The sequence below is a fragment of the Phodopus roborovskii genome, unplaced genomic scaffold (assembly GCF_943737965.1).
Source record: "Phodopus roborovskii unplaced genomic scaffold, PHOROB, whole genome shotgun sequence".
In the NCBI taxonomy this organism is placed as follows: domain Eukaryota; kingdom Metazoa; phylum Chordata; class Mammalia; order Rodentia; family Cricetidae; genus Phodopus; species Phodopus roborovskii.
The window spans coordinates 11,086,790-11,109,486 of NW_026126413.1; the positions used below are offsets into that span (position 1 = coordinate 11,086,790).

The window sequence follows — 22,697 nt, forward strand, 5'->3', positions numbered from 1 at the left end:
CGGGGCGCGTCGCGGGCAGATGACGTAGCGGCGCATGTGCAGACGCGGCGCGCAAGCGAGAGCTCCGGGAGCGAGCCCCGGTGGGTGGAGCAGCCGGGGAGGGGCCCGGCCTTTCTCTGGCGATCCGGAACCGAAGTGACCCTTAGCTCCCAGAGAGCATGGGCTGCGCTCGGAGCGCGAGGGGAACCAGGACAAATCCCTGCACGTCGTCTCGCCTGGGCTGAAAGCTCTCGGCTTTTTCCAGAAGGGAAAAAAAAAAAAAAAAAATAGGAAGTGACGTCTGGGCCCGAAGCAGGCCGGGCTTGTGGACCCGTAGCGATCGGCTGCTGGCCCTGGCCGGCCGGAGCCTCCCTGCGGTCTGGGGAGGTCGTGCCACCCGCCGGACGGTCCCCTGTCCCGGGGTCCGCTCGCCGCTCGAGAGCGAGGCCAGCCCGCGGCGGCAGAGCGGGAACGCCTGCCGGGACACCTGTCGCTTGTGAGACGTCTTTCCTTCTTTTTCTGTCTTTTTTTTTTCTTTTTTTTAAATATATATAGCACCTTTTTCGTCTCGTAGGACAATCTCAAGAGTTAGGAAGTACGCGGAGCCCCTGCGATTAGCTTCCCCATGGCCGGCATTTAGACTCTAACCTTGCCTGAGCTCTGGCAGGTGAGCCAGTTAACAGTTTATGTTAACCCTTTCTATCATCTGTCATTCAATTTTTTTTGTTGTTGTTGTTTTTTTTTTTTTTTTTTTTTTTTTTTTTTCCTCTCCTGCACTTCACGTTTTGGCATATCAACGCCTTTGCTTCTCCTTAGAGTCTAGATAAGGGTTCCCTCTCTATTTGCTGTTCTCCCTTCAAAGACTGGTAATTCCGTATATTGAAACCTTGACTCGTTCTATAAGAGCTGCAAAGAACATTAAAGATGACTATTTTTACACCATTTTATAAACGATCGAGTCTCGGGAAATTTATGCAATTTGTGTATCCAGCACATCTAATTAGTAGATGTTGAGAATGGAGAACCAGATCCAATTAGAAAATGTGAGAAAGAAAATGTAAAAAAAAAAAAAAAAAAAAAAAAAAGTTGAAATGAAGGTCAGAAAATATCTATAGAGCACCAGATAGGTTTTGTGTGCGGTGGCTCCTGAGTGGTTTTAGCCAGGTGCGGTGGGACACACCTTTAATCCTAGCTCTCCTGAGGCAGAGGCAGACATATCACAGGGCTCTCTAGGTCAGCCAGTTCTACATAGCGAGCTGGACTGTAAAGTCAGACCTTTTCTCGAGGGGAAAAAAAAAGCGCTACCCACCTGCCAATTTTACCCCTTCATGGAAGCTTGAAAGGAAGCTGTCAAGGGAATAGCAAGTGTTGAAAGAAACACATGACATCCCCTCAGAGAACAGGAGTTGCTCTCAACCCACCTACCCTAGAAAAAAAGTTGTGTCTGTTAAAAAACCCAGTCTTCCATCGAGTCCCGGAACTAACTTTCTGTTCCTGTTGCCTTCTGACAAAATGTAACAACTTCGCTATGGGATACTTTTTCTCGCTATAGTGTCCTCATTCTCCACGGGAAGGTTTTGATTCTTCTATCTCTGCTTATTTAGAGACCACAGTGATGGAGTTGGTAGAGCAGGGTGTGTCTACCAGGATTCAGGATCTTTTTCCTTAGTGGTATAACATAACTACCTGCCTGTTCTACTTAGAAGATTGTTAAAAAGGATCAATCTTTTGTTAAGGACTTTTTGTTGTTTGTTTGTTTGTTATTTGAGACATGGTTTCTCTTTGTATCCCTTGGCTGTCCTAGAACCCATACTGTAGAGCAGGCTGACTTCACACTCGTAGATCCGCCTCCCTCTGCCTCCCTCGATTGTCTGGCTTTTTTTTTTTTTTTTTTTTTTTTTTTTTTTTTGTCTCTTTTAAGGATTTTGGGCTCACTTGATTATGTAGCTCTGTCCTGTAGACCAGGCTGGCTTCCAACTCACAGAGATGTACATACCTACCTCTGCCTTCCAAGTGCTGAGATTAAAGGTGTGTGTCACCACACCTGGCTTGTGTAATGTTACTCATGTATGTTTTCATGAGTACCTATTACATTACCAGTCGGTGTGCTTGTTTCTGGGGAAGACTGTTTCTCCTATTCTCTAGTGCCCCACCATGCCCAGCAGGATCAATCTTTTGAAATGATTTTAAAATTAAAACTCTATAAACAGTGGTCGATTCATTTTTCTCTTGATTCCAAGTAATTCTGATCATTGCACACTTAGTACCTTTTCAGAATGTCCAAGGTTCAGTATCCCATCACATGATAAAAATTAACTGGATGTTCATTTCTTCCCGTTTTAGGGAACTGTGTATTTGGGACTGTCATACATCCTGTGATACAGATCCACAGTCTACATATTTTATTTTTCATTAAAACTTATGTCCAGTTGTTTATGCTCACTCTGAACAAAAGCTGGCAAATACACTATTGATCCTTCAAAAGAAAATGTTGTAGGTGTAGAGAGATGACTCAGTGGGTAAAGGCACTTGCTGCCAAGACTGATGGCCTGACTTCAGTCCCTGAGACATCCATTGAAGGGAAGGAGAACCACCTTCTGAAATGAGTCCTCTGACACATGGCATGCCTGCTGTGGCTCTTGTGTGCAAACAAAATGCAAAGTTATAACTACTTTTTTAAAGTAAGTTTTGTAAAGTGCTTTGCTGTCTGAATCATGTGTATTATAGAAAACAGTGCTAATCAACTTGGCTACAAGTTGGTTATATCTCAGTTCAAACTGGGAGCCACTCATAGGAACAGCATTTTTAAAAAATGAGTCTCAAATTGTAGCTTACTGTTTTAATATGACCTTGACTCTTAAACATTTGAGAATAGTCAGATATAGGAAAGGGTAGAAACTAACTGAAATGTGTTGAAACATAGTGATGGAAGTATACTGTATTTTCTTCATCCCTTTCCAGGATGATGGTGGTATCTCTTTTTACACATGATGCTCAGTAACTCATACACATTACAGCCATTTACAGAGGTTTATAGGCAGGTTACCTACCTCTGAATATTGTGTACCTCCTGTTATGGACAGATGCTTACAAAAACACTGTTTGGATGTGTGGTTGAAAGTGACTGTGTATGTTTACATAAGTTAATATGGCATTTTAAATTTTCCAAATCTTACAGATATTTTAATATCCCAATATCAAGAATATAGTGGAGAACAGCCTTGAAAAACCAAGAGGAAACCATGAAGAGATGTTTTAATTATTGAAACCATGGCTACAGCAGCAAATGTGGACGTTGGGGCTCAGCTGATTGTGGAAGAATATCCCAGAAGCTATAGTCTCTCTGGCACACCGGACATCAAAACAGAGCTCCAGCTGGACCCAAGCCCAGAAGGAGGGTCGGCGCAGGGCGTTGCCATGGGAATGAAGTTCATATTGCCAAACCGATTTGATATGAACGTATGTTCTCGGTTTGTGAAGTCCTTAAATGAAGAAGATAGTAAAAATATTCAAGATCAAGTTAACTCTGACCTGGAGGTGGCATCTGTCTTATTTAAAGGTTGAACGTTATGGTACAACTCCCTCCATTCGCTTTCATTTGCCCTATTTCATGAGATCAGAGTTGAGGAAAAGCTTGAAGTCATCCTCCCACAGAAACCCACATTAAATTTCTGTTAATTATAAAAATAGTCCTTGTCTAAGCCAGTGTGGTGATGTATGCCTTTAGTTAGTCCCAGCACTTGGGAGACAAAGGCAGGCGAGTTGAGAGCCAGCCTAGTCTGCATCCTGAGTTCCAGGCCATCCAGGGATACGTAGGGAGACTCTGTGTCAACAAATAGTATTCTTGACTGATCTTTATTTACAATTTCCCTAATTTGGTTATTCTTAGTTGTTTTTGTTTGATTTTTGGGACAGGGTTTCTCTGAACCCTGGCTGCCTTAGAACTCACTCTGTAGACCAGGCTGGCCTCAAACTCACAGAGATCCACCTGCCTCTGCCTCCCAAGTACTGGGATTAAAGGTGTGTGCCACCACCACCAGGCCTAGTTATATCTTTTTAAATAATAGAAAAATATTCCTCTTCTTTTTCAAAATTAGTTTAATATTTCCTGTTTCATGACTAATTGACATCTACTACTACTTTAATCCAGTGACCTGTCAGCATGCTTTAAAGTTACTTTGTAATCTATTAATATTGAAACTAGTCAATAAAATTTTTCAAAATTAATAATTTTTTGTTGTAGAACTTACACGGTAGTAGTATAGACTCATACAAAGTTAATATCACCTGACAAACACTTGAGTTGAAGCTGTTAAGCCTCATACATTTTTTTCATGTGTGAACATTGACACTTTTATTAGACTGCTTTGTCAGTAAAATACTATTTTAATTTGTTTTATTTAGCTGAGTGCAATATCCATACATCTCCTTCTCCTGGAATTCAAGTAAGGCATGTCTACACCCCCTCTACAACAAAACATTTCTCCCCCATAAAACAGTCAACTACTTTAACCAACAAGCACAGGGGAAATGAAGTCTCTACCACACCTCTGTTAGCAAATTGTAAGTATGCACCCAGAATGTACTGGAATATTACTTCTAGTGTAATTAACTAATGCAATTACAAATTAGGAGCTTGACTTTGAAATATTACTATCCCTAAATAAACATTCTAGTTTTGAAAGCTTAAGTGATATATTAACCACTTTAATAAGTTGAAACTTTTTAATGTTTTTTTATATTTCCTGTTATATCTCTATGAAAGCAAATACAGTTTAAAATATTATTAAAACCTTTATAGTTTTACCATAAAGAAGGGAGTTATGGTGAATTATTTACAAATTAAGATATCATAGTTTTTATGTTCTTGGAGTTTCATGTTTAACTTATGTAGGCACATAATTATTGTGAATATGTACTTACATTTTATTTCACTAAGAAATATTTTGTACTAAAAGCTAAATAATTTCTACTGAAATGTCTCATTAGCATATAAATATAATGACTTTGAATGTAAAGTCATTATATAGGATATAAAGTTTCCCTAAGCTAACTGCTATTCAGTAAGGAATGGGTATTTCAATGAGAGAAACCCAGATGGTAGTAACTACATTTGGTACCATAATGTGAGTGTGTCTGTATTCTGATGCCTGGTGAAATCTTGGTCTTTATTTTGGAAAGCTTAGATCCCTACAGATGTCACAGTTGCACACTGTAGCAGATGTCACAGTTGCATACTGTAGCATTTAAGCCAGGAAGAATCTTCCTCTAGCATTCTAACTCCACTTGTGGGCCATTCCTAGTTTACATAAATGTATGTGCCTTACAGTTGCTTTTTTGTATTAAGACTACCCAGTCATCACTAAAGGCAGTATTATTTAAAGGTGCTTCTCAAAGCTATTGTCTTACAATATTTCAACCATAAAACTTCTCTGCTAAAAAAAAAAAAAAAAAAAAAAAAAAAAGCTAAAGACTGTCCCCCATGTTATGAATAATAATTCGTAATGCTAGCCAGAGTTAACATGCTAACTAGCCTCAACTAAACCTCTACTCATAAATTTACTTTCACCAACCATGGTGATCACACCTGTAATCCCAGAACTCAGGAGACTGAGGTAAGACGATCAGGAGTTTAAGGCTATCCAGGCTACATAATGAGACTGTCTTTAAAATTAAACTTAACCCCCTCAAAAAAAAACAAAACAAAAAACAAAAAAACAAACCTGACATAGCCAGTTTTCTATTTATGAACTCATTCCTAATGTTAAGAAAACCCATCCAACTTCAAAATGAAAGTATTTAGGAGGCTGAAGAGATGGCTGAGAGGTTAAGAGCCCTGGCTGCTCTTCCAGGGCTCATGGATTGGATTGCCAACACTTACTTGGCTGTCAACCCCCAGTAGCTCCAGAAAGAGGGGATCCGAGGCCCTCTTTGGCCTCTCTGGGCACAGCAGGTGAAATACCCACTCACGAACATTTAAAACTACATGTACAAACTAGCATCTAAAAGGCTGGGAATGGTGGTATACCCCTGTGCTTTCATCTGTTCAGAAGGAGGAGGTGGGAGGGTTGCTTGAGCCTTCATGCTTAGCTTTGGGCTGGGAAGTGTGGTGAGACCCTCTCGCAGGAAAACAAGGTAGCTGTTCAATGGAATCACTAGGAGAACTAAAAGGAATGTCTTTTGGGGGCCTCCCTCATAAGTTTGGATACGGTAGCATGTTAAAAATTAAGTACCTAAATCACTCGTTAGGATAAATTTTGCCCAAAAACTAATAATTTGCAGAAGTCATTATCTTATGAGTCAGTTCTCAGAACACTATCTGTAATACCAGGGTACTTCGCTAGGATTAAATGATGAATTGGTGGGTTTTGTTTTGGAAAAGATACTGCCTTCGTCCTAAGACAACAGCTGTGTACCCATGAGATGCACTTGAAGAATTTTATCATTATATTGTTTCAGCTTTGTCTGTTCACCAGTTGGCAGCTCAAGGGGAAATGCTCTACCTGGCTACTCGTATTGAACAAGGTAATAGCCTAGTTTTAAGAATTATATTTTAAATATGTATTTGAATTTATTAGGTATTGTTATTTGTTTTATTTTCGTATAAGAAACTATAAAGACAAAAGAAGTTGTATAATCGCGCCAAACACATATCCCAGTGGATAGCAAAAAGGAAAATTTTAAGTAACAAAGTATAAAATTTGGGGCTTTAGGATGGCTCTGAGATTACGAGCACTAGCTCTTCTTCCAAAGGACCCAAGTTTAGTTCCCAACACCCATATGGCAGCTCACTACCATCTGTAACTCCAGGTGTAGGGGTTTTGATGCCCTCTTTCTAGCCTTCGACGGTACCAGGGACACATGTAGTGTGTGTATATATACACACACACACACACACACACACACACACACACACATACATGCAAGGCACAACACCCATACAAATCAAATCATTTGATTTTTTTCCCCGAGACAGGGTTTCTCTGTATTACTTTGGAGCCTGTCCTGGAACTCTCTGTGTAGACCAGGCTGACCTCAAACTCACAGAGATCCTCCTGCCTCTGCCTCCCTAGTGGTAGGATTAAAGGCATGCCCCACCAACACCAGGCCAAATCACTTGATTTTAAAAAGAAGTTTTAGCTTCCTTTTCCCCAAAATAAGCATCGTAAGTTTTTGTATTTTCAGGAAATTTTCCTAGAAATCATTTCCATTTACAGTTACATTTGAGAATATGTATCTGCTTTTGTTAGATACACAAGCAAGAACACGCTACATACACTACAGTGTGTCTTTTTTCATTTAATATTTTGGAGAGTGTTCTACTAAACTTTTTTTTTTTTTTAATGTGTGTTTGGGTTTTGCCTGTATGTGTGTAAGTAACATTTGCCTTCCTGGGACTTATGGGTTTAAGAGGTTCCCTGGGAACTAGAGTTAGGATGGTTCCAGGAACCCTATGGGTTCTGGGAACCTGCCTGGGTCCTCTGCAAGAACAATGAAACTAACTGCCGAGCCATTTCTCCAGCCGAAAGATCTTTTCCTTGAGAGAGTCTCACTGTGTTGCCCAAGTTGACCTCAGTCTCACAGTTCTCCTGTCTCTGCCTTCTGAGTGCTAGGATTACACGTGTGTACCTCTACACACGGCCATTTTATACCTTTTCACTATGTTGTGCTGGGGTTTGAATCTGCGCTTCACATGGGCTAGGCCAGTGCCCTGCCCACCTCTACCTCTGCCTTCTTGTCTTTACATTTCAACCAGGTGCTTGTCCTCACGTTAGCATTAGAGTTGCAGTTTCTCCAAACTGTCACAGACAAAATGAGACTTCAGTTCTTAATAACCTGTGGGGGAAAGTCGTACCTCACAGGAATTCCACTGAAAAGTTTTTATTTGTATCATATAAACTCCAAAGACATTGACTTCCGTCATTTGTTTCGTGCATGTAGTTTTCCTCAATTTGTCCGTTTTGTATGACCTCTTGAGATTTTTAATTGTAAATTTTTCTTCTTTTTGACTTTGGAATTTCATAACTTATTTAGAAAACATCCCACACTCTAGGATTATAAAGAAACCACTGATTTTCATGCTGGAACTTATGTGGTCTCCTTTTTATATTATTATATCTATGATGCATGAGAAAACTGCTGGGCGTTGGTGGGTGTTGGTGGGTGTTGGTGGGAGTCGGTGGGAGTCGGTGGCGCATGCCTTTAATCCCAGCACTCGGGAGGCAGAGACAGGCAGAACTCTGTGAGTTCACGGGCAGCCTGGTCTACAGAGTGAGTTCAGGGCTACACAGAGAAACCTTGTCTTGATAAACCATCATTGTTGATTACAGGGAGCATGATCCAAGAAATTTATTTTCATAAGACTCAGATGTATTTCTTTTTATACTTAACTATAGGGGAGGTGCTGGAGGGATGGTTCCAAACCTAAGAGCTGGTACTCTCTTGCAGAGGACCTGAATTCCATTTCCAGCATCCACATTAGGAGGCTTACACCCACTGTAACTCTAGGGGGATCTGAAGCTTCTGGTTTCACAAGCACCTGCACTCACAGGCACCCATACCCCACCCCCACACATACATAACTAAAACAAATATTTAAAAGTAGAAATTCCATGTTCAACCTACGAAAGTGTAGTGGGAAAGCTGTGCAGTTTATAACTATCAGGCTGCATTCAGGGAATAACATGAGGTTAAAGGTGGAATAATGTACTGTTTCCGATTATCAAATCTACATGTTATGCTAGCAACTGCACCAATGAAGGAAAATTACAGGCAACGATGCCAGCTAGAGCTTTGGAAGCTGCTGAAGTTGTAATTATACATTCAGGTAATGCTAAGGGCTGCCATATATTATTTTACTGTGATCTTTCCATGTATGTATTGAGATATGCAAGCTATTAATCTGTGTTTAGCAGGAATTAAATCACTTGCCCAGAATCAAACCACTAGAAAATGAAATAGCCAGGATTCTATCTTGGGTTTCCTGTCCCTGAGACCAGTGGTGACAACCTTGTGCCTAACAGAGTACTGTGTGTGGTAGTTTATACTTTACAGAGCGTGCTCCATGAGCCCCGCTCCTTTATAGTAAGGCACATTTTAACATATCCAGACTGACAATCACAACAACACATTCAGATTTCAGTAAACAAAAGTCATCTCAGTGTACTTCGTTGAGTCCTAAGTTTTTAGAATACCAGTAGTTTCAAAGTGATATCAATATGTGGTTGTTAAATTAGATCACAAAAACTGCATTTCTTTTCAATAGAAAATGTTGTCAATCACACGGATGAAGAAGGGTTTACTCCCCTGATGTGGGCTGCTGCACACGGGCAAATAGCTGTGGTAGAGTTCCTACTTCAGAATGTAAGGAAAATGCTCAGAAAATGTGTGTGTGTCCTTTCTGGAGCTCAGTTAAGTCTTCAGTACAGTATTTATATCTGTAGCCAACTAGACATTAAAATAGACGGTACAAAATAAATCACTGCCTTTACCTGGGTCTAGCTGGGAAAGCAGTGGGAAACAGTAAGAAGAGCTCAATGTCCAGCCCTCTGAGTGGATCAGGGACAGCAGTGTCCTGGAGGGAAAGGCTCCTGGAGGGGCCAGGCCTTTTCCAGAGTGGAGGAGAATGAGGATTGAGACAGCAGGAGAGGGGGAGAGGCAGGGAAGGAAGAAGGGAGGAAGGGGAGGAGGGAGGGAGGGAGAGGAAGAGGGGGAGGAAGAGAGGGAGGAAAGGAAGGAAGAAAGGAAGGAAGAAAGGAAGGAAGGAGGGAAGCAGGCAGGCAGGCATTCAGGCAGTTTTAGTTACAAACACATCTATCACCTTTCTGCTATTTCCTTATTATCCTAGAATGTGGCCCACCCTCAGTGTTAAACTGTAGTCATAGGACAGAGACAAGTGTTCTTGTTTAAATTAATTGAAAATCCTCTGTGTTCATTTCCCACGGCAGGGTGCAGATCCCCAGCTTTTAGGAAAAGGTCGAGAAAGTGCGCTGTCACTGGCCTGTAGTAAAGGCTACACGGATATTGTCAAAATGCTGCTTGACTGTGGAGTTGATGTAAATGAGTATGACTGGGTGAGTCCACGTGTTGAGTTTAAAACTGCTGTAACAAGGCTGTGCCTCTGTTGTTGAAGTACAAGCCTAGCATGCATGGGCCGTGTGTTCAAACCCCAGTGCCCATAAACTGCTTGGTGGGGAGCAATAGCCCTCAGGAGGTGGAGATAGGAGGGTAAAGATTTCCTCCTATTTCAAGACCACAGGACTGCTTGAAACCCTGCCTCAAAAAATAAATAAATAATAAAATAGTTATTGTAGTAATTTTTAGGATTTAATCGATTTCAGGGAGACATAAGCTTTATTAAGGACTTGGAAGAAAAAAATGTACTTAAGATGAGCATCGTAATGTTATAAATTCAATTATTGCTTGTGATTTACATTTTTCACTAAGTGTTAATGTTATTTTAAACTACTTTTACATGCCCAGTCCATGGCAGCATTTGATTGACTGTTGCTCATTGAGAATGCTGACAGCCTTTTCTTCTGCAGAACGGAGGGACGCCCCTGCTTTATGCCGTCCATGGGAATCACGTGAAGTGTGTAAAGATGCTGTTAGGTAAGCAGGTAAACACAGTCGTTACTTAGGAGCCCAGGGAGCATTTTACTGTCAACTTCCCTGTTAGGAGGAGCTTACCTATTGCTTGGCTGTATTACAAACATTACGATGTTTGTCCCTGGGTTTTCTGTTATCACCGGGCTGCCCTGAAAATGGCAGCTCTGTCACACTCCACCCCTGCACTTGAAGCTTTTGCCCTTCCCACTCGCATCTGGGGTCACCTTTGAGTCCAGTCTGGTGTCCTCTGTGCACAGTGTCTTCGTGTGTAAGTTTTATCCAGTTGTTTATGAGTTTCGGCCACTCTGGAGACCTTAGGTACCTTCTCCAGCCCACCACATGAATGTTGTAACCCATGTGCTCAGTACCTTGTGTGAGCATGTTGCAAATAACCTTCAGGTTAGCTGAAGATATGTTCAACCATTTGCATATGAGCCAGGAATAGACAGACATTTGCATCTTCACCTCATTTATATAGATTTTTCTGGTTTGATACAGAAAATGGAGCTGACCCAACAATTGAAACAGATTCTGGATACAATTCCATGGATTTAGCTGTAGCTTTGGGCTATAGAAGTGGTGAGTATTTTAGAACTCTCAGGTTTCATTTTAGGAAGGCTTGATATATAGTAAATGCCACTGACCCAAACCTTTTTTATCAGTTCATGCATAAAACATTATATTATCCTAACTCCAGACATATGCTTTAATGGAATGCAAACTAAACAGATATCTATAAAGTTAAGAAATGAATTCATTTATGTTCTTTTCATAACCTCAAATAGTTACGGAAGGAAAAGTGGGCAGTGTTCGCAAGATTTTCAAAAATGTTACTTTGGAGTCTTTACTTTAAAAAAAAGTTGTGAAACTTCACTACAGAAAATCCAGATGCTCAGGCTGTTGCTGAATTAGGAACTACATAACAGTCCCACTTAGTAGAAATAACTTCAGTTTTCAAAATACCAGGGCTAAGTTGAATTTGTAGAGCAGCCTTTTGTTTGCATGGTTTTGCTCTGTTTCTGTGCTGTGATCGTGGTGGCCTGTCTTTGCAGTTCAACAGGTCATTGAGTCACATCTCCTGAAGCTACTTCAAAACATCAAGGAGTGATGCAACTCTCGGAAAATCAGTCAGCTCTTCTCCTCTCTTCTTGGTCCTTATAAATGGTAGTTTTGTTTACGTGTAAATTTTTACCTCAGTTGCAATATTTGCTGGTTTTTAGTGAGTTTTAATAAATATTCCTCTGAATAATCCACTGGTTTATAATAAAATTAACCCTGATTTTTTTAAAAAAATAAATGTGTTTTACTATATATTTAAAGTTATAAATTAATGCTTTATTGCATGTAAACTTTTATGGTACAGGTGGTTATGTGTCTTTGTATCAAGTACCGCAATTTGACACTTTGAGAAATTCCACCTTGTATATCTTCACTGTTGTATTAACTCTTTGACTTTGCACAGGGCTTACTGTAAGCCTGTGAGGGGGAAAAAAATAATGTTCTTGTTGAATTAAAACGTATACAGTGTGATGGTTTACAAAATCATGTTTAAATAAAGTACTTCTGCTGTCTGTGCATTCTAGCTCTTTGAATATGTTTATCAAGATTTTTAGTTTATCATTTATGTTCCACAAAAACAAAGTACATTTGGAATATCATTGCCTTATAAGTAGGTTTGAGAAGAAAAAGTCGTCATGAAAGAGAAATGAGATGCTCCATCACTCTACTGGAGGGGAAACATTCACTCGCCTTTTACTAAAATCTAGAAGAGGGGGCATGAAAAGTGATTTGACTGACTGTGATTTGAGTTAAATGCCTTTATCTGAAAAGTAGATATTAGTTGAAACCCACATAAACTTGATCTGGGTAATATAAGCAAAAGAGATCTAAGTAGGGCTGAAAAGATGCCTTGTCAGTTAAAAGCACTGGCTACTTTTGCAGAGGAGTGGGATTCAGTTCCCAGCACCCTTGTGGCAGCTCACAAATCTGTAACCACATGCAGGGAAATATTCATTCACATAAAATTTTAAAAAGTTATGTTATAGGTAATGATGGGTAAAATTGCTGAGTTATATTCAGATCTGGTTTTGTCCAATAGGGCCATATACTTACACTGTGGGGTGGGGCTGGGGCAGAGGGCTCTGCAATCCCCATGGCCAGCAGACCAGCAGTCTGCAAGAGGCGGGAAGTTGAGTTCAGCATGACTAAGTAGCCACTGTTGGTTCAAACTGAGAGTCTGACACCAAGTAGACTACTTTAGGGACATTTAAGCATTAGCATAATTTGTCCTGGACAAGGACACAGAACTGAAATTCCCTTTGTCCTTTCATCGGGGCCTCTGAGAAAGTCTTCGGATGGTCTGGCTCCCCACTTACAAGCCTCATGCTTTTTCCACAAATCCAGAGGTTTCCATGACTTAAGAATGAAAGTCAAAAGGAGTTTCTGCTCAGCAGCCCTGGACAAACTGCAGGGCTTCTGGAGCCCGAATTATTTGTTCCTCTATTCTAGGTTAGGGCCCTGACCCCAAGAAGTTCTCCCCACATCTTAACCACCCATCAGCTAACCAGCCTAAAGTCCTCAGTACAGTGTGCTGAGTTTTTATTTTGTTTAACATTTATTTATTGGAAAGATAGGAATGTGTGCTCACAAGCATGCACATGTACCATGACACACATTGAGAGGTCAGGGGACAATTTACAAAAGTCAGTTCTCTCCCACCATGTGAGTCCCAGGATAGAACTCAGGCTACTGGGCTTAACAGGTTTGCCTGCTGTGGACTGTGACAGCTGTTCAAGAGATGATGTCCAGCAGTCTGTCACTGATGCCATCAGTGGTGGGACACCCTTCTACAGGGCTTTCTTCTCCTCCTCCTCCGCCTCCTCCTTCCATTAAAGACGTGTGCCAACACTGCCTGGCTTCTACAGGTCATTGTATAAGGTTCTAGTTACAGGTTCCATGCTTAAAAGAACCTTCAGGTGTGCTTCCAGTAAAGGCAAAACAGTTCTGAGATGGGAACAATTAAAAGTCAGTGCTATAGCACTCTGTGTGGTTATTTCATGAACAGCTTGCCAGTGACTCTACTGAGGGTAAGAAGCTATTCCAGGTAGCAAGGCTGTTTCCTAATGAGTCCTGGAGCCCTTTCCATAAAAATGCACGTTATCTGGAAGGTTTACACTCACGGCGTTTCACTATTGGGAAGACTACGCATCCCGTCTAAGCCATTATTCCTCCCGTGTTCTCTACAAGCCAATCAGAATAATGTTCTTTTCATATCAGAGACATTATAATCAAGTGTGTTAAAATGTTTTAGAGTTAGAAAATACTTTCTACTTCAGTGATTGGTAAAGAGATATCTCTGTCCCAGATACAGACGCACAGAGAGCCACAGGAAAACCACAAAACAAGAACTCTATCTCCCTCTCTTCCTGTTTATTTGTTAGGGGTGGAACCCAGGGCTTTGCTCATGCTATTTGCTCAGCCTTTTTGAGCTTTGTTTGTTTGTTTGTTTTCAATTGTTTCCTTTTATTTTTAAATAAAATTGTATCTCATGTCACAAATGCTTGGCCCCAGCCCTGGGTTATAACACTAGGCTAACGGTGGAAGAAAGTTGAACAGTGGCTTCAGGCAAATGGAATTAGAATCAACCACACAAGAGATGAAGACAGTGATGTTTTGACACAGGGCATGGAATTCTTTTTCTTTCCTCTCTTTTTTCTCTAGAGCATGGGATTCTTAACTGACTTCAGGCCACATATAGACAAGCAGACCAAACCAGGCAACACAAAACCAAAGTCACTAGTAAGTCGGATTTCTGTCACCTGCTCTGAGAACATGCTAAATACAGCTTCTATTAATGCTATGTATAACAGATGTTTATCTCTGTTATACATCCAGCAGGGATCACCTACAGCAGACCACAAAGGTTAACCCCCAGGATGGAGACATGGCTCAGGGATTAACAGCCTTTGCTGTCCAACCATGAGAACCGGCACTCAGAGTTCAAAGGCCAGCATCTATGCAACAAACCTATAAACCCAGCTAGAAAGGAGGCTGAGACTAGATGGCTGGGGCTTGCTGGCTTCTAGCCTAACCCAGACAACACGAGCCCGAGGTTCAGGGAGATCCCCTGCCTCAGACAGACAGACAGAAAGGGAGGAAGGAGGGCACCTGGCCCTCTTTTTGGGCCTCCATGCAAGCAAACAGTATGGACAATCCTCTCCCACACCACATACATAGATGTGCATACACTCACACAGAAACACACATACATCAATAATAATTAAAAAATCATTTTTAAAAGCTAACAATCCCCTATCACTTAGCCACCAACAGATAATATTTTCGTGAATATGTGCAAAAGTTGAAAGAAAAGCAAATACATAACTCTAAGGATGGTAGAAAGAACTGGACTCAGAAAAGCTAAATTTCTGTTGCCCCATGGGCTATCCTTCAAAGTGAAGGAAACCTGTGAGGCTAAGTAAGTCCCTGTGACCCCAAAATTTAATACCATCGAATACCAGCAAGCGACCCTTAGACTGTCCCCAGATCATTTTCAAAAGACTACAAAGACAGGACACCCTCTTACAAATAAGTCTGTGACAAATACTTTAATCTTCTCATGAATAAAGGAAGACAGTAAGAAGCTAAAAGTAGCTGAACATGACAGGGCATGACTTTAACCTCAGCACTCGGGAGGCAGAGGCAGGAGGTCTCGGTGACTCTGAGGCCAGCCTGGTCTACACAGTGAGTTCCAGGAAAGCCAGAGCTACACAGAGAGACCCTGTCACCAAAAGAAAGAAAGAAAGAAGTTATAACTGGCTCTGACTCCATGTAAGAAGCCGAGGAATTGGGGTGGCCTTAGGAGAAGATTGATGGTTTTAACGAGTATGGTTTATTCCGCCCGCCGCTGGTCTCCAGACTCTCCATCTTGACTCCTCCTTATTACTTCCTCTTCCTCCTTGTCTCCTAGTCCCGCCTATCTTGCTTTCCTATTGGCCAACAGTGCTTTATTATTAACCAGTATGAGAAACATATACAGAATGACATCTCCCATCAGATGGTCATATATAAACCTAGCTAATGTCCGGCAGAAACCTAAATTGCATCAAATGGTTCATCCCCACACTCCAGAAACTGTTTCTTTACAGATAAAAATCTCCAAAGTGGGGCAGGAGAGATGGCTTTTTTGATTCTCAGCACCCACGCACCATCTGGCACTCCGGCTCCAGGGCAATCAATGCCTTCTTCCAGCCTCTGATAGCACCAGGCATGCCTATGCTACACAGATAGCATGCAGCAAAACACCCCTGCATGTAAGAGTTTTTAAAAATGTAAAACCTCTGAGGTAACCTGTAATTCCACTCTGTCTGTGACCTTTAACAAATAGTCACTATTTGTTAAATCAGATTCTGTTTCTCCATATAATCCTCTGGGGGCCTCTGTCCCATGACATTGAAAGAACATGTCACCATGACCTGGTAAGACTTCAGGAAAAGCATGGTTGAGGTTAAGGAAATCACCCTGGTAATTAATCTCCCTTCTTTCATCGGCTGAGGGGTAAACGAACACAGGTGTCCTGGAGTGTTGGTGACAACGCTTGTCTTACATCACCTGCTTATGAGACAGCGCAGTGGGGCCAGGAAAGAAGGTGGCAAACTGGAGATCTGCACAAAAACAGGTTAAGGTTTTAATATGCTTGATCTTTATAAAAATGAATGCCTTGGCATTTAAGGAAAATAGTAGTGGATGGATTTTCTAAGTTTGCAACTTTGAACTTTTCTTTGGAATGTCAGCCTCCTGTATGGATAGGATTTTATTGCAATACTTTTTAATACTTTAAATCCTGTTCTTAGGACAAAGTGTTCATATATTCTTATGCTGTTGATAAATGAGATAGATAGATGATAGATAGATACATACATACATACATAGATGGATAGATAGATAGATAGATAATGGATGGATGGATGATAGAAATATAGATGGATGATACATGCATAGATAGATGGATGATAGATAGATGATATATACATACATTCATACATAAAATAGATGTTTTGTCAGGTTATATACCTTTTACTATTTATGTATCTAGTTGGGGCAAGTAATCTACTCATATCTTAAAAGATTTGTTGTGTGAAAAATAAAATGTTTATAAATCTGATAGTTTGAAAAAATCTCTGCACAAACTCTGGCTATTGTAAACTCATAAGTATTCTTTTTAATCTTTTTGTGGAAAGTTTCCTCAAATTATCTGCCTAATGACAGTCTCAAAAATTTGCCTTCTTACTAGTAAAATTCTGAACAGTAGCCATATCTTCTTATATTTTTAAAAATGATTTATTTATTTTTATTTTATGTTCTTTGGTGTTTTGCCTGCATGTGTGTCTGTGTGAGGGTGTCTATCAAATCCCCTGGAAGTTGAGTTACAGATAGCCTTGAGCTGCCATATGAGTGCTGGGAATTGAACCTGGGTCCTCTGGAAGATCTGCCAGAACCTTAACGGCTGAGCCATCTCTCCAGCCCCAGCTTTTATAATTTTTATTGCTAATAAGTTTTTAAAATGTATGCATATTTGGTTCATACAGAAAGTAACAGTAGCCAGGCCCAGTGTCACAGGCCCGTAACCTCAGCTCCTTGGAAGGTTGGAGCAGGAAAATTGAAAGCATAAGCCTTCCTGGGCTGCAGTATGAATTCAAGACCAGTCAGACAACTTAGTGGTATCCTGTCCCAAAAGAAAGAGAAAAATAATGGCTGTGTTTACAGCTAGGTGGTGGGATGCTTGCCTGGCATGTGTAAGACCTCTACAGGCACTAGTATGTCCATGGTGCACATACATACATGCGAAGCATATATGTATGTATGTATGTATATGTATATATCATATAAAGAAAAATTTAAGGAATAACTTAAGAGCCTGAAGAGATGGCTCAACAGTTAATAGCACTGGCTGCTCTTCTAGAGGTTCTGAGTTCAATTCCCAGCAACTACATAGTAGCTCACAGCCTCTATAGTGGGATCTGATACCCTCACCTGATGTGCAGGCATACATGCAGATAGAGTACTCATGTGCATAAATAAATAAACAAATCTTTAAAAAAAATAACAGGCGCTAGAAAGATGACTAAGAGGTTAAAACCAATTGTTCCATTCCCAGAACCCACTTGGTGACTCACAATGGTCTATTAATCCAGTCCCAAGGGAGCCAATGCCTTCTTCTGACCTCCAAGGGCACTAGGGATGTATGTGAGGCACATATTTATGTGCAGACAAAACACCCATACACATAAAATAATAAACCAAATAAATCTAAAAAATTACTTAACATCTGTCATATTATTGAATCCATAACAGGAATCTAGAGATGTTTTCCTAGCTAGGTCAGAAGTGTGATTATTACTCTGGGAACAGTTACAAATTCATTTCCTGCTATATTCTCTCAGTAAAATTAGTATAGTTGACCCTCTATACATACAGGTCTGGATTCACAGATCACAGATTCACTCAGCTACTAGAAATAGCCAAAATAATCAAGATTGCCTCTGTATTGAATATCTGCAGATTTTTTTGCTTCTCATTACTCCCTTCAAGCATAGAACAGCAACTACTTAACCATCCTTCACACTGCATTATCTAGAGATGGCGAAGTATATGAGAAGACGTGGCTAGATTATACATAAATACTGGCATACGTTACATAATGGACTTGAGCATCTGTCCATGTGGGCCTCATCTTCAGGAGTTACTGGGTCCAGTGCCCTGTGGATGCACAGGGAGGTCTATACAGAAAACAACATGGTTTGTGTAGTCTCCAAAACTGCAGATTCACTTGAGTTACTTAATGAGACATGGCATCCGAAACAATTAGATGCTGGATATTTTCCCTCTCCCCAGCCAGTGGGGACAGGTTCTAGCAAGATATGGTACATCTTCCAGAATCCACTTGTGAAGAACATCATAATTATCTTTGCAGTGTTCAGTTGAGCTGTTCATCATCTCTTCCCCACGAAGTATCCTCTAAAGGTCATTAATCCTTCAGCATGCTAGGGACCAGGCTGGCCCTGAGGAAACTGTGGGAGCCAACAACAAGGCAACTTCCTGTCCCTGGGACCCACATGAACCTGTCCCCCAGGTGATCTTCCCTGAACCATGCACCCTAAAATGTCATGGTAATCAGTCATGCCCTTCAGTTGTGGAAACAATCTATTTTTGACCACTAGACCCATCCAACTCTTGTGAGGACCAGACTAAGGACTGTAGAGTGGCCAGAACAAGTTCCATTCCAAAGGGAACTGGTTCCCAGCCTGGGATTCACAATGAAGTCATCTGGAGAGGGCTAAATGTGCTGGTACCTGGTGTTAGCCACATGTAGTCTGATTCAACTAACCTGGACTGTCCCTGGTGACCCTGATAAAAATCACAACACAGAACAATTGTCCACAGGGACAAGTAACTCTAACAGGAGGAAATTGTATGGTCCTAACTACACTTGTCCCTCCCAGCACTACCCTGGCTGCAAACAAAACAAAGCAAAAAACAAAACAATGAAACCCTAGCTTTTTGTGCCTGACCTGTTGGTACCTATTATAATTCTTTAGCAAAAACCCTCCCCCACAACTTAAGTGGCAAGATTTCAATTTCAAAGCACTAATCCTTTGTGTGTGTGTGTGTGTGTGTGTGTGTGTGTGTGTGTGTGTGTGTGTGAATTAATGGCAAGATTTCAAAAGCACTAATCCTTTGTGTGTGTGTGTGTGTGTATGTGTGTGTGTGTGTGTGTGAACTAATAATGCACTGTTAGCTATGACTGCACATTCTTTAGTAAGAAGTAAAAAAGGCAGAACCCCTTTCTGATGCTCTCACCTTGTTCACCATTTAGAGGAGTCCTGAATGTGGAGCACACCAGTTTGTACCAAGGAAGGCTAATGAGCTTGCTTGCTGTTTTCTGCTCTCCAGCTTCCTAGAACAGACGGCGTCCACTGAAGAAATTCGGGGATTCATGGCCACTCACAGGGTTCACCCACAAAGCCAGGTAACTCATTCTCTTCCTGGGGTGTCCTGGGGTTTGCTTTCCACAGAGATGGGCAGTGATAACAAAGCTAATTGCTGGTGTTCTTGGCTTAGTAAGGACCCAGCTTTCTGAGCCCCTCAGATGTTTGAGGAATGGGTGTTAAGAATTTAACAACCCGCCTACCTGGCCGAGTCCGAGTTTAGCATCACAGCCTTCTCCAGAGAACAAGCCACTCTCCTTGCCATTCCAGGTCCTGGACCATAACATTTTTATTCATGATAACCCCAAACAGAAACAACCCAATTAGTTTTCAAGATTGTATTTAATTTTAATTATGTGTCTATCTAAGAGTATGTGCATGTGAATGCAGGATTCTGAGGAGGCCAGAAGAGGGCACACTAGCCCCTGAAACTAGAGCTACAGGCAATAGTGAGCCACTTGGTGTGGCTGCAGGAAACCCAAGGGCAATCACCAGCAAAAGCAGCATGTGATGGTACCACTGAACCATGTTTGCAGCCCTGAGGACCCCACTGGTTACTTCTCATGTCTCCAGACCTGAGGACCCCACTGGTTACCTCTATTGGAGAAGTGGGGGGGGGGGTCTATTTACTGAATAGGAACTGGAAATATTCTAAATCTTGCCTTGGGTAGTGATTACATGGAAATGTGTGCAAGCTCAAGCAATCACACTGCACATCACATTCTTATGCTTTCCTACAGATATTTAAGATGGAAATCTTAACGTATATTTAATCCCCATCACGACTGAACTCAGACGGCCGAGGCACTTTTGTTGTGGAGTTGTTTCTTGTGTGGGTGGATCTTTCTGGTGTGCTACAGTAAGAGCTGAAAAGTATTAATTAAACAGCTGATGATGGCTACCTGTATCAAAGGCAAGGAAATGGCTGGGCAGCCTCACTCTAAAACCCATAGGTTCCAGCCTGTTCTGTAGCCCATATGTGTATGTTTTGTTTATTGAGACAGCATTTCTCTGTATTGCTCTGGATCCTGTCCTGGAACTAGCTCTGTAGGCCAGGCTAGCCTCAAACTTACAGAGATCTGCCTGCCTCTGCCTCCGGAGTGCTGGAACTAAAGATGTGCGCCACCAATGTCCGGCTTCAACTTTTCTTTCAGGTGGCAGGAATCTCTTTTCTTCATACTGCAGGAGATGTACCTTCAGATCAGCATCATAAAAGAGGTGATGTTTCTACCTTTAAAAAAAAAAAAAAAAAGGATTCTCTGCAACTGCAACAGCAAGCCTGCTGAGCTGTCTTTCCAGCCGCTAAAGTCAGCTTTTATATTCCTTTACTTCATCAACATCTCAGCTTTCATATATCCTTTTTACTTCATGGAATTCTTTCTCTAATTGATTTTGTTGTTTTGAGGCAGGCTCTCACTAGATAGCTCAGGCTGGCCTCGAACTTATGATACTCTGTCTCTGCCTCCTCAGTGCTAGGGCCATAGACATGTGCTACCATGCAGATTTTTTTTTTCTAAGAATGCTTTGTGTGTGTGTGTGGTGTCTACCCATCTCCTCCCACTCATCATCTTCTGTCCCTGGGGGGTATTTAATGATTAGTCATTTCACATTTTGCCCTGCCACCTGAATGGACTTTCCTCCTGGTTCCTTTCTTCTATTGATTTGCCCTTCACACTGAACCATCCTCAGAAGCATCCATTTGGACTGGAGATAGAGCCCAGTTTATAGACTACTGTGATAGAATGCAGGCGGCCCTTGGACTGGTCCCCAGCACTGTGGGTACCGAGCATGATGGCATATTGCTTGTAATCCCAGCACTTGGGAGACAGGCAATTGAAGGTCATCCTCAGAGTCCTTGACTACACAGTGAGTTTGAGGCCAGCCTGGGCTACATGAGACCCTGTGTAGTAAAGTGAGGAAGCTGCATCTGTATGATGATTTGAATGAGATATCCCCATATTTGGTCCCCACTTGGTGATACTGGGGAGGTGTAGGAGGTGTGGAGGTGTGTCATGGGGTGAACACTGAGGTTTCTAAGCCACACACCATCCCAGTTTTCTCTCTGGGGTTCAGGATGGGAGCTCTCAGCTTAGTGCTTTAGCCATCAGGCCTGTCTGCTGCCACATTCCCTGGTACGGCCATGATGGGCCTGGAACTCTTGCCTGGGTCATGGTGCTTTATCACAGCAATGAAAAGGTAACACTGGGGCCTCCTGCTGCTGAAACATGCAGGAATTACTTACTCTCTAGGGAAGGGACAGATGTGGAATTGGCCTTTTGAGAGCTTGTTTTCTCCTTTCTGCCTCACTCTACCTGCAGCATGCCTGCTGCCTCTGAACCCAAAGCTACCGTGTTCTCTAGAAATCAAGCTTGGAGATTAAGTTGTCCCGCTGCCGAGAGACGGGACCTAAATTCCAGTTCTTCTCCCGACAGACTCCCACGTAATACCCATAATAAGTCCCCCCCCCCAGACCCTGCTTCCATGCTACTCCTCATCCTTGAGGGTTGCTGAAGGTAGAGAGGACAGCTTTCTGGATCTTCATCACACCATCAGGAAGATCCGTAGCCATCACCATACTACACTCTGTGAGGTCGCTGTCGCGCCTTCTTCCACTTTCTATCGCCATGCAGCATAGCCGAGATGGTGTGTCAGCCATTTTTCTTATACACGAACCACCCTCTGCCTTTCCTTCCATTTGTCCTGGCTCACATCCGAAAGAAAGGGAGCAGAAATGCCTTTGTCCTGTCTTCTTCAAAGCAAGATTGATTCGTTTTCCCCGAAGCCAATCACCAGACACTGTTCTCCATAACAAACAAGCATGGAAGCTCCTAAACGTATTCACTGTTACCTGAGCCATCACACACCAGCACTTTTAGAGCTTTTCACAGTCTGTGGTGTACCTGTGTACCTAGAAACTCACAAAAATATGCTTGGCGCTGGGCAGGAAGTGATTCCCTTTCCCTCCATGTCAGCCATCTATTGGTCTGTCCTCACTGCATAGTTTATAAGCACACAAGTCAGTATAATTGAAGGTCCCTGGAAAGCCAGCCAGTCTTCAGAAAAGTTAATAAGACTTGACCCATGGAGACAAGAAGAGGCAACAGTTCAAAAGCAGCTGAAATG

General features: G+C 41.8%; 1 protein-coding gene across 5 annotated transcripts; it reads left to right on the top strand.

Moving 5' to 3' along the window:
• The first annotated feature begins 102 nt into the window (after positions 1-102).
• Positions 103-12,169, top strand: Ankra2 (ankyrin repeat family A member 2). 5 transcript variants are annotated; one of them, XM_051183031.1, is made up of 9 exons: positions 103-475; positions 3,158-3,538; positions 4,384-4,542; positions 6,439-6,504; positions 9,245-9,366; positions 9,927-10,052; positions 10,524-10,590; positions 11,086-11,166; positions 11,640-12,169. In XM_051183031.1, the coding sequence occupies exons 2-9, from the start codon at positions 3,250-3,252 to the stop codon at positions 11,693-11,695; spliced, it is 966 nt and encodes a 321-aa protein (XP_051038988.1). In that variant the 5' UTR covers positions 103-475; positions 3,158-3,249; the 3' UTR covers positions 11,696-12,169. The 5 variants fall into 5 exon arrangements, with proteins under 5 accessions (XP_051038988.1, XP_051038987.1, XP_051038990.1 ...); XM_051183030.1 differs by lacking the exon at positions 103-475 and adding an exon at positions 567-646; XM_051183033.1 differs by lacking the exon at positions 103-475 and adding an exon at positions 567-646 and having other exon boundaries at positions 9,245-9,342.
• The last annotated feature ends 10,528 nt before the right edge of the window (positions 12,170-22,697 follow it).